The 14,885-nt window shown below is 50.8% G+C and overlaps 1 protein-coding gene across 1 annotated transcript in view; it reads left to right on the top strand.

The window, feature by feature from the left end:
• Window positions 1-13,750, top strand: part of LOC133357503 (acetylcholine receptor subunit gamma-like) — a 23,326-nt gene extending 9,576 nt beyond the window's left edge. The window contains exons 4-12 of the mRNA XM_061575467.1: window positions 552-661; window positions 1,244-1,399; window positions 3,670-3,767; window positions 5,405-5,605; window positions 6,242-6,356; window positions 6,531-6,645; window positions 9,081-9,330; window positions 10,414-10,550; window positions 11,727-13,750. Of these exons, the coding sequence (XP_061431451.1) occupies window positions 552-661; window positions 1,244-1,399; window positions 3,670-3,767; window positions 5,405-5,605; window positions 6,242-6,356; window positions 6,531-6,645; window positions 9,081-9,330; window positions 10,414-10,550; window positions 11,727-11,897 (1,353 nt within the window). The 3' untranslated portion in view covers window positions 11,898-13,750. The remainder of the gene's footprint in view (window positions 1-551; window positions 662-1,243; window positions 1,400-3,669; window positions 3,768-5,404; window positions 5,606-6,241; window positions 6,357-6,530; window positions 6,646-9,080; window positions 9,331-10,413; window positions 10,551-11,726) is intronic.
• Window positions 13,751-14,885: the final 1,135 nt, after the last annotated feature.

Below are 14,885 nucleotides of genomic sequence, written 5' to 3'. Positions count from 1 at the left end.
GTGACGTTTCGCCGGTAAGGACAGGAACCCGGCATCGTCAGGCGGACAGCCAGGGAGTTGTGGTGAAACCCACCACCACCTCCTCCTCCTTCTCCTGTTGCTGTTTGGGTCTTCAGGAAATCCTCGAGTTGGGATATTTTAAATCCTTTATATTAAGTTCACTTGCTTGCTTGCTTGCGTGCTTATGACCGTGCAAATATTTCGGTCGTTTTTTAACCCACTTCCCGTGATCAAATCGAGCTGACATTTTGCACACAGACTCGTTGTGCGTGACAATTTATTTTCGGGAAATTTTTTGTTCCATAACTTTACACTTTTTAGGAATTTTTTTTTATATTTAATTACCAATTGCTTAATGGTGGCAGGCAATCATCTGACCCATAAGTGGCAGCCATCTCAATCCAGAGGATGAGAGGACTCTAGCCACCACGCATATAAAGGATTTATAGTGAAAAACTTTGTTTTTACGGGTTAATTTTTTTCCGGCCTGGTCGTCATTCGGCTCTGACTTTCGTCAACCTCCACCCCCCCCCCACCGTTATCCCCATCAGCAATGGGAGGACGAGCGGCTCAAGTGGGACGAGACTGAGTACGGGGGCATCGACATCATCCGCGTGCCTTCCAAGATGGTGTGGCTGCCCGACATCGTGTTGGAGAACAAGTAGGCAGGGGGGGGGGACACGGATGTCCATACACCTCACTCCATCTCTTCACCACCCCCCCTCCCCCCCCTCCACAATCTGCCCCACATCTTGAAACGATACCTGCCATGGGGACAGATTTCGGGCGGGCGGACGGGAGTTATAATTATACTCGTAGTTCTTTCGGTAAAGTCATGTAGGTAAAAAATAAAATTAATAAAAAATTAAATAATAAAATCACGACGTTTCGGAGGCAACACAAGTCTCCGTCATCAGGTGGGATCGTCACAGCCAGATTTGCTGCATCAAGTGAGGCACGGATTCAAGATGCAAGCTCTTAAATACATTCTAGATTTGAAGCTTTCGTGACTGCAAGGATTCATATTCTTAGGTTTTTTCGGTAAAGTCACGTCGGTAAAATTTTTTAATTAATAAAAATAAAAATCACGACGTTTCGGAGGCAACACAAGCTTCCGTCTTCAGGTGGAACCGTCACAGCACGATAGCTACAATCATCATCACCACCGCCATCGTTACTATTTGTTATCCATGACCGCGGCATCTACGTTTGGCCGCGCGTGGCTGTGCGCGCGTGCGTGCAGCGTCGACGGCCAGTTCGAGATCACCCTCTTCGTCAACGTGCTCATCTACCCCTGGGGCCTCGTGTACTGGCTGCCTCCGGCCATCTACCGCAGCCCCTGCTCCATCGTGGTCACCTACTTCCCCTTCGATTGGCAGAACTGCTCGCTCATATTCAGGTGACGCCGACGACGGAACGATGCGGTGGGCTCCCCTTGCCCGCAAACGAGTTTGGGTTCCAGAAGTCTGTTTCGTGAGTCGATTTGTTTCGTAAAGTCCAACTTTTACCCCCTGTCGATTTCCAAATGCATTGTAACGGCGTGGACGCTAAACACAGGGGAATGGCTTTTAAAGCTGTATGATCTCATGTAGATGTAGATGCCACTGGGTCTTCACGTTCTGCAGATGTAGATGCCACTGGGTCTTCACGTTCTGCAAATGTAGATGCCACTGGTTCTTCACGTTCTGCAGATGTAGATGACACTGGATCTTCACATTCTGCAGATGTAGATGCCACTGGTTCTTCACGTTCTGCAGATGTAGATGCCACTGGGTCTTCACGTTCTGCAGATGTAAACGCCACTGGGTCTTCACGTTCTGCAGATGTAGATGCCACTGGGTCTTCACGTTCTGCAGATGTAGATGCCACTGGGTCTTCACGTTCTGCAGATGTAGATGCCACTGGTTCTTCACGTTCTGCAGATGTAGATGCCACTGGGTCTTCACGTTCTGCAGATGTAGATGACACTGGATCTTCACATTCTGCAGATGTAGATGCCACTGGTTCTTCACGTTCTGCAGATGTAGATGCCACTGGGTCTTCACGTTCTGCAGATGTAAACGCCACTGGGTCTTCACGTTCTGCAGATGTAGATGCCACTGGGTCTTCACGTTCTGCAGATGTAGATGCCACTGGGTCTTCACGTTCTGCAGATGTAGATGCCACTGGGTCTTCACGTTCTGCAGATGTAGATGCCACTGTGTCTTCACGTTCTGCAGATGTAGATGCCACTGGTTCTTCACGTTCTGCAGATGTAGATGACACTGGGTCTTCACGTTCTGCAGATGTAGATACCACTAGGTCTTCACATTCTGTAGATGTAGATGCCACTGTTTCTTCACGTTTTGCAGATGTAGATGCCACTGGGTCTTCACGTTCTGCAGATGTAGATGCCACTGGTTCTTCACGTTCTGCAAATGTAGATGCCACCACCGCCATCTATTGCGCGATGGTTGAATTTACGACTCTCGGTCCGAACAGGCAACTGGACATACGGACCAGGTTTGTTCGTATGTCTGAATGTTCGTAAGTCGAATATTTGTAAGTCGAGGAGTACCTTTATTACCTCGTTTTCTGTGTTTAGTTTAATCATCATTCCACCCCCCCCCCGGCGCCCACTACTGTGATTAGCACGATTGGCTGGATATGGTTAGTGCGAAAGAAGTTCAACATACATACTGGACATCGACTCAGAGACCCACGTACTTACACAGAGACCCATAGACTCACACAGAGATCCATAGACTTACACAGAGACCCATAGACTCACGCAGAGATGCATAGACTCACACAGAGACCCATAGACTCATACAGAGACCCATAGACTCACACAGAGACCAATACACTTAGACAGAGCTCCATAGACTCACACAAAGACCCATAGACTCACACAGAGACTCATAGACTCACACAGAGACCCATAGACTCACACAGAGATCCATAGACTCACACAGAGACCCATAGACTCACACAGAGACCCGTAAACTCACACAGAGACCCATAGACTCACACAGAGACCCATAGACTCACACAGAAGCCCATAGACTCACGCAGAGATCCATAGACTCACACAGAGACCCATAGACTCACACAGAGACCCATAGACTCACACAGAGACCCGTAGACTCACACAGAGACCCGTAAACTCACACAGAGACCCATAGACTCACACAGAGACCCATAGACTCATAGAGAGACTCATAGACTCACACAGAGACCCATAGACTCACACAGAAGCCCATAGACTCACAAAGAGATCCATAGACTCACACAAAGACCCAGAGACTCACACAGAGACCCATAGACTCACGCAGAGATCCATAGACTCACACAAAGACCCAGAGACTCACACAGAAGCCCATAGACTCACACAGAGATCCATAGACTCACACAAAGACCCATAGACTCACACAGAGATCCATAGACTCACACAAAGACCCAGAGACTCACACAGATACCCATAGACTCACACAGAGACCCAGATACTCACACAGAGACACATAGACTCACAAAGAGATCCATAGACCCTGATTAGTCGCCTGTCTCACTGGACCCTAATTAGTCTCCTGACTGACTAGATCAGTCCTCCTGATGGACTGGACCCTGATCAGTCTCACCCGACTGTCTGGACCCTGATCAGTCCGCCCTCATCGTCGCTCCTGTGAGCAGGTCCCAGACGTTCAGCTCCAAGGAGATCAACTTGGTGCTCACGCTGGAGGACAACGCCACCGTGGAGTGGATCCACATCGACCCGGAGGCCTTCACAGGTCCCACGCCGCCACCAGCTTCGTGCAAGCGCTTACCCCTCTCTGCGGCCTGCCGCATTGCAGATCAACCTCACACCACGCGAAAACACCGCGTTACTAGCGCCCTATTGCACGCAGTGCCAAACGAAGCCTTACTAACTGATCCCTCACTAACGCATCCCTTATTAACGCATATCTTACTAATGCACGCCTTACTAACCCATCCCTGACTAACGCATCCCTTACTAACCCATCCCTGACTAATGCATCCCTTATTAATGCATCTCTTACTAATGCAACACTTACTAACCCATCCCTCACTAACGCATCCCTCACTAACGCATCTCTTATTAACCCATCCCTTACTAACGCATCTCTAACTAATCCAACCCTTACTAACCCATCCCTCACTAACGCACCATTTACTAACGCGCCCCTTACTAACGCCTATACTAATATATACGTGAAACAAACGCCTGGCTAAAAATGCCTTAATGAAAAAAAAGACACCTTACTAACGGACGCCCGACTAACGAATGGCTTGCGCGTCGAACTTCCTTCGCACCACCGTAACGTAGCCGCACGTGCTCATCGGAGATGCCTAACTCGTATTGAATTTATCTGTGCACAGTGGCCTTACTAACCTGGGTGCGGGGGGGGGGTAGTGGGCACGGGGTCGGGGTAGAGAGAGGAAGGGGAGATGGAGCGAGGGGGGGGGGGGGTAGCGGTGAGTCTGGCGACCCGAGTTCGATTCCCGCTCAAGGCCAACACGGGTGACAATTATCTTAATCGGTCCTGGGCCTCCCCTAGATCGGCTCAACCTGAAAAATTAGTGCCTGGCACGGTGGGTAAACATCGGTACTCGGGAGATAAAGGCGGCCGGGCGTGGTGCTGGCCACCCACCCCTCGCATTCCATGCCGACCTTCATAGCTGTTATACTCTTAAAAATGAAATAAAAATTAATAAATTTAAAACATTGTTTTATTTTTATAAATTTAATTTCATTTTTTACCTACGTGACTTTACCGAAAGAACTAAGAGTATGAATCTTTGCAGTCACGAAAGCTTCAAATCTAGAATTCATAGCTGCTACTCGCTAACACCACTTGCCCCAACATCCTGCAAACATGATGCCTTGTATAAAGGTGTCAGATTTTGTACCAGTTAAAAGGGTAAAAACCTACTACTATATTTTGCCACTGGTAAAGGTGATGTCTCATAGTGTAAATGCTTACCCCAAGCTCTCAATACTCTGATAGTGCGCTGTCTTTGAGTTGTACGCCTTTTGGCGTCATCTTGTCCAACACCAATGGAGACTAGGCTCTAAGAAAAGCTGTCTCGGGTGTGGACCAATCAACTTCAAGGACAGTGCATATCATTATCATCATCAGAGTTGTTTCTTTTTGTTTGCATTTTGACTTCTTGTGTTGAGCTTATTGCAAACATGATGCCTTGTATAAAGGTGTCAGATTTTGTACCAGTTAAAAGGGTAAAAACCTATTACAATATTTTGCCACTGGTAAAGGAGGTCTCATAGTGTATCCTGCCAAGGCTATACTTTGTATTTGAAGGAGGGGAAGAGTCGTGGTTGTGATGGTGGGGGGGGTCTTGCTCAGGGATGACGTCACCCCCCACCCTACCCCCCCACCCGCCACAGAGAACGGGGAGTGGTCAATCCGCCACCGCCCGGCGAAGAAGATCACCAACGAGCGGTTCCAGCCGGAGGACCTCGAGTATCAGCAGGTCACCTACTTCCTCATCATCAAGAGGAAGCCTCTCTTCTACGTCATCAACATCATCCTGCCCTGCGTGCTCACCTCCTGCCTGGCCATCCTCGTCTATTTCCTACCTGGCAAAGGTGCGCGCGCCCCCGCTGTACACGTGTGTGCGTGTACCACGTGTGCGCGTGCGTGTCTGTGTGCGCGTGCGTGGGGAGCGGTGGTGCAGCGGTTAGCGCACTGCGGTGCGAACCCGACGGCCCGAGTCCGATTCCCGCTCACGGCCACTAACGCCGGTGACAATTATCTGAACTGGTCCTGGGCCTCCCCTAGGTCGGCTCAGCCTCAAATGAGTACCTGGTGCGGTGTGTAAACATCGCCACTGGGGGGACCAAGGTAGCCAGGCGTGGGTTGGCCACCCACCCCCTAGTGCGCCGTGCCGGCCTTCATAGGTGCTCGCTAGCAGCACTTGCCCCAACAGTCTGGTAAGGCTATACGGGGGATATTTGTCTTTGTGTGTGAGTGTGCATGTGTGAACCGGTCCTGGACCTCCCCTCGGTCGACTCAGCCTCAAATTAGTAGCTGTTTGATGTGGTGTGTAAACATTGCCACTGGTGCCATTGGGGAGACAAAGGCGGCCGGGCGTGGTGCTGACCACCCACTCCCTCGTGTGTCACCGTGTCGGCCTTCATAGGCGCTGCTCGCTAACAGCACTTGCCCCGACAGTCTGTTAAGGCTACACGGGGGGTCTTTCTCTTTGTCTTTTTCTCCTCCAGCCGGTGGACAGAAGATCACTTTGTCCATTATGGTGCTGCTGGGGCAGACTGTGTTCCTCATCCTGATCTCCAAGAAAGTGCCCGAGACATCTCAAGATGTCCCGCTCATCGCTAAGTACGGATACTCCCGTTCCACCAAAGATATCACAATCAGAATATTTATTTTCTCTTGTTACGTCACTCACAAATGGGTGCACTTTGTAAATCGAGTCCTCTTGTGACGTCACTCACAAATGGGTGCACCTTGTTTATTGCCGCTCCCCACCCCCCGCTCCTTCCCCCCATCAAGGTACCTCATGTTCAAGATGATCGTGGTGGTCGTCATCGTGGCCAACTGCGTCGTGGTCCTCAACGTGTCCCTGCGGACCCCAAACACGCACAGCATGAGCCAGCGCACCCGAGAGGTGGGCTCCGTACGCTCGCTCGCACGCGACAGCCGCGACGAGTCTCAAGGCTCGCTGCTCAGGAGGATCCTGCCAAATTTTTGGGGAGATGGGGGGAGGGGTGGGGGGATATTGCTCTACTGCTGCTGTGTAGTCTAAAATCGAGTCATTGATTTGGCAGGTGATCGCTCTTCGGCTTTGGGATGTTTTTTTGCACGATTGCAGTTCCACTGTGGGTGTGGGTTTAGCTATGGGAGGAGGAGGAGGGGGATAACGGTAGAGCCCTGGTGAAACGCACGTGGAACGGCGGTAGAGAGAATGTACAAACTCCACATACACACACTCATAAAGCGGAGATCACCCGTGTCACCTTGAACAGGCAATAAAGCGGGAGGTCTTAAGATGTCCAAATGCCTAATAGAAACCTTACTCATTGGTTCTTTCGGTAAAGTCACGTAGGTAAAAAATAAAATAAAAATAAAATAATCACGACGTTTCGATTGCAACACAAGCAATCATCGCCAGGTGTGAAAAAAAAACAGCAAGAAAATTTGAAAAAAGAGGCAGTTTTTTTCTGAAATGTATTGTTTTTTATTTTTATTATTTAATTGTTTCCCTTCTACGTGACTTTACCGAAAGAACCAAGAATATGAATCCCTGCAGTCACGAAAGCTTTAAATCGAAATGTTTAAATTTTTCATACTTTGATACTGGCAAAACAAGTCACAACCCAATCACCCACGACTCACTCACCCATCACTCACCCATCAATCACCCATCACTCACCCATCACTCACCCATCACTCCCGGTGAGACTGACCAATGGCACCAGGCTAGTAGCTACCCCACTAAACTCAACCGATAGTTTTTTACTGGTAGGAACCTCCTGGTTACATCAGCCCACAGGGGATATTGTGTCTGTCCGTCCGTCGTGCAGGGAGGGGCTGGGTGGGGAGGGAGGGGCTGGGTGGGGAGGTTGGGGAGGGGCTGGGTAGGGAGGGAGGGGCTGGGTGGGGAGGTTGGGGAAGGGCTGGGTGGGGCTAGGTGGGGAGGGGCTGAGTGGGGCTAGGTGGGGAGGGGCTGAGTGGAGAGGGTGGGGAGGGGCTGAGTGGGGAGGGTGGGGAGGGGCTGGGTGGGGGGTGGGAGGGGTGGGGCTGGGTGGGGAGGGGCTGATCACCCCGTGGTGCCCTTATAAAACTCAACGTTTAACCTACTCACGCCAGCTTGTGCCCGCCCTCACAGTCGGGCATATTTGCGGAATACACCACGCCGCCGTTGACCCTGGCCATTGACCGAGCAACCCAACGTTCCTACCAGCTCCCTCCGCAGCAGGAATGTGTTTTTACCAGTTGCAAGTCCCACTGAGTTATGCAGCACTCATTCAGAAGCGGCCTGGCTATCACGAGTGATAGCTCAACACGTGGACATTCATAGCAGCCAAATACTCTGAACGCGTGACGTTGATTCTAAATGTGGAGGGGATAACTGGATGACCCGGAGAAAAATCCACGCGACCACGGGGAGAGAGAGACACCGCAAACTCCAAACATACAACAGGTGAAAGGGTCGGAATATAACCCACGACCTCCTGTGGACCAGGCGAGGTATTTAACATCTCCTAGCCACCGTGATGATGCTGAGAGAGATAGAGAGATACAAACTCCAAATATTACAACAGGCGTCAGGGTCGGAACCGAACCCACGACCTCCTGCGGTCCAGGCGAGCCAGTCAACATCTCACCACAGCAGCACGCACTCATCACGCTCGATCACCATCCTGACGCACACCAAATCAACAACAACAACAACAACCCATACTCTTAGTTCTTTCGGTAAAGTCACGTAGGTAAAGAATGAAATAAAAATTAATAAAAATAAGCAGCAAATCTGGCTGTGACGGTCCCACCTGATGACGGAGACTTGTGTTGCCTCCGAAACGTCGTGATTTTTATTTTATTTTTTAAATCCTTTATAATAAGTTCACTTGCTTGCTTGCGCGATTACGACCGTGCAAATCTTTCGGTCGTTTTTTAACCCACTTCCCGTGATCCAATCGAGCTGACATTTTGCACACAGACTCGTTGTGCGTGACAATTTATTTTCGTGAAAATTTTTTCCAAAATTTTACACTTTTTAGGAATTTTTTTTTACATTTAATTACCAATTGCTTAATGGTGGCAGGCAATCATCTGACCCATAGGTGGCAGCCATCTCAAGCCAGAGGACGAGAGGACTCTAGCTGCCACGCATATAAAGGATTTATAGTGAAAAACTTTGTTTTTACGGGTTAATTTTTATTAAGTTTTATTTCATTTTTTACCTACGCGACTTTTACCGAAAGAACTAAGAGTATCAATCCTTGCAGTCAACGAAAGCTTCAAATCTACCAACAACCCAGCAACGGGTGGCAACCCCAAATGTGCATCTCACCCCCCCCACCCACACCATCCCTTCAGATCTTCATTGAGCTGCTCCCACGTCTGCTGAGGATGATCGCCGAGGAAGGCGCCGCCGGTGGCGAGCCGGAGGCGGAGGCCGAGGCAGGCTGGCCGGGTGGCCCTCCGATGACCGGCGAGGGGAGGCCACGACGTCGAAGTTCCCTGGGCCTCATGGCGAAGGCCGAGGAGTACATGATGAGGAAGCCGCGCAGCGAGCTCATGTTCGAGCGGCAGCGGCAGCGTCATGGGCTCACCGGGGCGCCCAACGGTGAGGGGCCTGGGTTCGAATCTCGAACCAGGTGGTGGTGGTTGTGGTGGCTGGGTTCGATTCCCGAACCAGGTGGTGGTGGTGGTTGTGGTGGCTGGGTTCGAATCTCGAACCAGGTGGTGGTGGTGGTTGTGGTGTCTGGGATCGATTCCAGAACCAGGTGGTGGTTGTGGTGGATGGGTTCGAATCCCGACGAGGTGGTGATGGTGGTTGTGGTGGTTGTGGTGGTTGGGTTCGATTCCCAACCAGGTGGTGGTGGTTGTGGTGGTTGGGTTCGAATCCCGACCAGGTGGTGATGGTGGTTGTGGTGGTTGTGGTGGTTGGGTTCGATTCCCAACCAGGTGGTGGTGGTTGTGGTAGCTGGGTTCGAATTTTGACGAGGTGGTGGTGGTTGTGGTCCCTAGGTTCGATTCCCGACGAGGTGATGGTGGTGGTTGTGGTGCCTGGGTTCGATTCTCGACCAGGTGGTGGTGGTTGTGGTAGTGGATGGGTTCGATATCCGACCAGGTGGTGGTGGTGGTGGTGGTGGTGCCTGGGTTCGATTCCCGACGAGGTGGTGGTGGTTGTTATTCGTTCTCTCTCTGTCTCTCTCTCTTCTCTTCGTCGCCGTGCGAGTTTCCGTTCTCCTCTTTCCTTCTCCCGTGCTCCTCCCACTGGGCAGGAGCCTCCTGACAAAGAGTGCTTGAGACTCGCTGAGGCTCTGTCTGCTCGATGAACATGTGGAGCGTTAACAATAACAACAACCATTGGAACCTCATTTGCCAGTAAAAAATATAATTGTTTTTTTACCCTTCTATCTGGCAACAAAACTGACACCTTTTTTACAAGGAGTCATGTTTGCATAGACCGCAATACCTGCAGTCATAATGCAAACAAAAAACACAACTCTGATAATGTATGCACTGTCCTTGAAGTTGATTGGTCCACACCCGAAACAGCTTTCCTTAGAGCCTAGTCTCACATGGGTTGGACCAGATGACGCCAAAAGGCGCACATTATCAGAGTGTGGTGTGCGTGGGGTGCGTACGGTGTGCGTACGGTGTGCATGTGGTCTACGTGCGGTGCGCGTGCGGTGTTGTGCAGGCGCCGATGGCGTCAACGTGGGCACGACTCCGGAGCTCTTCAAGAACCTGTCGCAGTACGGAGCGGAGATTCGCTCCATCGTCGACTCCTGCAAGTTCATCTTCGAGTGCATCCGCGACCAGAACGACTTAGGCAGTGTGAGTCACCCACCCCACCACCCCCACTTCCCCCTCCCCCCGTCCGAGGCTACCCCTGAACCAAACTAAAAACTAAAACAATTTTTTATTATATTTTTGTTTTTTTTCGGTAAAGTCACGTAGGTAAAAAAAAAAATAATAAAAGTAAAATAAAATAAAAATCACGACGTTTCGGAGGCAACACAAGCTTCCGTCTTCAGGTGGAACCGTCACAGCACGCTTGCTGTGACTTTACCGAAAAAACCCAAGAATATGAATCCTTGCAGTCACGAAAGCTTCAAATCTAGAATGTTTTATTATTTTACCAGGTCAAGCCCATTGAGCTACGAAGCTATTTTTAAAATCCTTTATATTAAGTTCACTTGCTTGCTTGCGCTCTTACGACCGTGCAAATCTTTCGGTCGTTTTTTAACCCACTTCCCGTGATCCAATCAAGCTGACATTTTGCACACAGACTCGTTGTGCGTGGCAGGCAATCATCTGACCCATAGGTGGCAGCCATCTCAAGCCAGAGGACGAGAGGACTCTAGCCGCCACGCATATAAAGGATTTATAGTGAAAAACCTTGTTTTTACGGGTTAAATTTTTCACAAGCGACCTGCAATCACGAGTGATAACCCAACGAAGTGGCTTATCGCGTGGAAATGTAGAGCGGCCGGATACTCTTAAGACGCAGTAACTGTTGCTACGTCGGTATTGCCGCTACGGTGACGCTCCCGATTAACGCACGGAAGCCGAACGGGACGGTGAACCATCATAACACAACGCAGGCCGGGTCAGTTCGTAAGTCGGGCACGTTCGTATCTCGGGGACTGTGTGATATATACTCTTAGGTTTTTTCGGTAAAGTCACGGAGATAGAAAATAAATATAAAGTTAAATTAACATTTTAAATAAAAGCAAAACGCCACGACGTTTCGATCGCAACACGAGCGGCCTTCATCAGGCAGAGAGAAAAGCGGGGGCCAGCCTCCAAATCGTGTTTTTTTGCTTTTATTGTTATTATTATTTTAATTTCATTTAATTTTCTATCTACGTGACTTTACCGAAAGAACCAAGAAAATGAATATCCACACCATCACTCTCCGCTCCATCCACCCCCACGCCACCTCTCGCTTCCCCTCCCACCCATCTCGTGTCGTCGTGCTAACGAGGGCCCCTTCCACTCTCCTTGCAGGAGAATGACGAGTGGATCCTCATGGGCCAGGTCATCGACCGCCTCTGCTTCTGGCTCATGAGCATCCTCATCTTGCTGGGCACGCTCAGCATCTTCCTGATGGGCCATCTGAACGCCGTGCCGTTGCTGCCTTTCCCAGGAGACCCCAAGACATACACCCCGCCCCTATAGGGGAAACGCCACCCCCTGCACACACCCCCACCCCGCCCCTATAGGGGAAACGCCACCCCCTGCACACACCCTCACCCCGCCCCCCACACACGCACACAAAGACAAAGATCCCCCGTGTAGCCTGTAAGAGACTGTTGTGGCAAGTGCTGTGTTGCGAGTGGCACTTATTAAGGGAGGCTTTGTGGTACATGATGTGGTGGGTGGCCATCACACACAACAACAACAACCACCGCCATTCGCCATCTTGACACCGCTGGTACCAGTCATCGGCAAGTCCACTCAGCTCCACGTCCTTCTGTACCACATCACTCCATCTCTTCTCTAGCCCCTGCCGCGCCTATTTAGCCCCCTCACAGACACCCCCACACACCCCCACACACCCCACCACGCACACACAACCCACACACACACCCCACACACACCCCCCCACACACACCCCCCACACACACACCCCCACGCACACCCCCATACACCCCCCCACACGCACACCCCCATACACCCCCCCACACGCACACCCCCACACACCCCCACACACACACCCCACACACACCCCCACACACACACCCCACACACACACCCCCCACACACAACCACAAGCACACCCCCACACACACCCCCACACACACCCCACACACACACCCCCACCCCACACGCACACCCCCCAACATACACCCCCACGCACACCCCCACACGCGTGTGGCTGTCGTCGGGTGGTGGAGGGCTTCGTGAGGGCACCAATTCGGTGTCGGATCACCACGTGGCCTCGCCACCAAAGTCTCCGCTAGTTTAGGCCACGAAACCTTCACGGTTCGTAAACTTGACGTATTATCCGTCACGAGTGCGCGTAACATAATCGGCACCGGTCGATTTTTTTTAAATTAATTCTTAATCGACCTCCACGCGTGCTTTTGCGTCGTGCAACCCTCCACCACCTCGCGCAAGTCGACGGCACAAAACGATTCGTGTGGCCTCGGGAGCTTTCGACAGACGCGATGGCGTGACGCCAAGTAGCGCATTAAATCGTTTGTCCACGCGACTCCACGCGGACTTGTCGTGAAAACCGCATTCGCGTCAAGGGGGGTAGAAAACGAACGTCATCGATCAGCTCTTCATCCCCCCCACAGAAGTTCCAGTAGGGAACGTGTCGGCAAATTATAACAACAACAACACCACTATGAGACATCTCCTTTACCAGTGGCAAAATATAGTAGTAGGTTTTTAGCCCTATCAACTGGTACAAAAACTGACACCTTTGTACAAGGTATCATGTTTTCAATAACCACAACACAAGCAGTCAAAATCCAAACAAAAAAAGAAACAACTCTGATAATGATATTCACTGTCCTTGAAGTTGATTGGTCCACACCCGAGACAACTTTTCTTAGAGCCTAGTCTTGAAAGGGTAAAAACCTATTACAACAACACCAACACCAAACAAACAATTTTGAATACACACCGATGGGCGTGCGACGTCGAGATTTTCTTCAACAAAGTTCATGTGCAGTGCAGTCGGTTCTCATTTAGGCCGTGGTAGTAGCAGTCGTAGGATGAAAAATAGGAAACGATTTTCGCCTTTCTGGCAATACAACAGGACGCGTTGAGACGTTCCAACACCAATTAGAAACCTTTTGCAAAGGAATCAAGTCCGCGGACTTGTGTTGAACATACAAACAAACACGTGGCTCTGATCATTAAAAATGACGCTTTGTCTTTGAAACTGATTTGTCCACACCAGAGTCAGCCACCGCCTTCTTTGTGGCCTCGTTTGGCCAGTGTCAGACCAGAGGACGCCACGAGGCGAACGGCACAAAGACAAAGCACGTGCCATCATAGCATTGAGAGTTCGGGGCGAGCAGCCATATCATGTGGATTCATATTCTTAGGTTTTTTCGGTAAAATCACGTAGGTAAAACATTAAAATTAATAAAATTAAAATAAAATAAAAAATCACGACGTTTCGGAGGCAACACAAGCTTCCGTCTTCAGGTGGAACCGTCACAGCCACGACAGCTGTATCAAGTAAATGAGAGATTGCAAGAGCTACCACTCCGTATATATAATGGTTGGAGAGGGGGGGGAAGGGCCAAGTACGGCACACTTGAAAGCTTCAAATCTAGAATATCATGTGGACCTTGGTTGTGCCAGTACAGCCGTGGCCGGATGCGTTCCTGGAAGTTGCCACGTTCACCGAAATCAACGTGAGCCAGCCCTGGCCCTGGGATCGAACTGGACTCAGCGGGGTTCAAGGCACGGTGCGCTAACCACTACCCTCCCCCCCTCCCCCTTACCCCTCCCCCTTACCCCACCCAAGTGGAGACCCTTCCACCAGCAGTGGCGAAAGTGCAGGGGCTGCACCTTTAACTTCCCACGCGCGTCTTGTTGTCGGAGAAGAGATGAAATGCCCATGAATGAGTCTTTGGGGGCATGGTAACGGAGACTACCCGATGAAGGGGGTGAAAGTTTTCCATTCATTCATTGAACTCCCGCCTTCCCCCCCCCCGCCCCCCCCGGGACCACGCGGGGGGTCTCGTGGAGAGGGGGCGGGGGGAGCGGGGGCTAGGATGAGTCGGGCGGAGATGAATTGGGGGAATTCGATGATTCGCTCTTTCGCTCAAACCTTTCAACAGACGACCCAATCAGTCGAGCAAGTTGCTAGGGGAGTCATCCCCCCCCCCCGCCCCCCTTTAAACCGGGTTTAAACGGAACAAATATATATATATATATAAACAACACCACATAACCACAGCAACGAGCGGCAACAAAAGAAAGAGACACAGACGCAGCGAGAGAGAGACAGAGAAAGAGAGAGCGAGAGAGTGAGCGAGAGAGTGACCGAGAGAGTGAGCGAGAGAGTGACCGAGAGAGTGAGCGAGAGAGTGAGCGAGAGAGTGAACGAGAGAGTGAGCGAGAGAGTGAGCGAGAGAGTGAGCGAGAGAGTGAGCGAGAGAGTGGGCGAGAGAGTGAGCGAGAGAGTGAACGAGAGAGTGA

The sequence above is a fragment of the Lethenteron reissneri genome, chromosome 58 (genome assembly GCF_015708825.2).
Source record: "Lethenteron reissneri isolate LAM-NWPU_2019-01 chromosome 58, ASM1570882v1, whole genome shotgun sequence".
NCBI classification, from domain to species: domain Eukaryota; kingdom Metazoa; phylum Chordata; class Hyperoartia; order Petromyzontiformes; family Petromyzontidae; genus Lethenteron; species Lethenteron reissneri.
The sequence above is the reverse complement of the archived record's forward strand: the minus strand, read 5'-3'. Positions and strand labels throughout refer to the sequence as shown.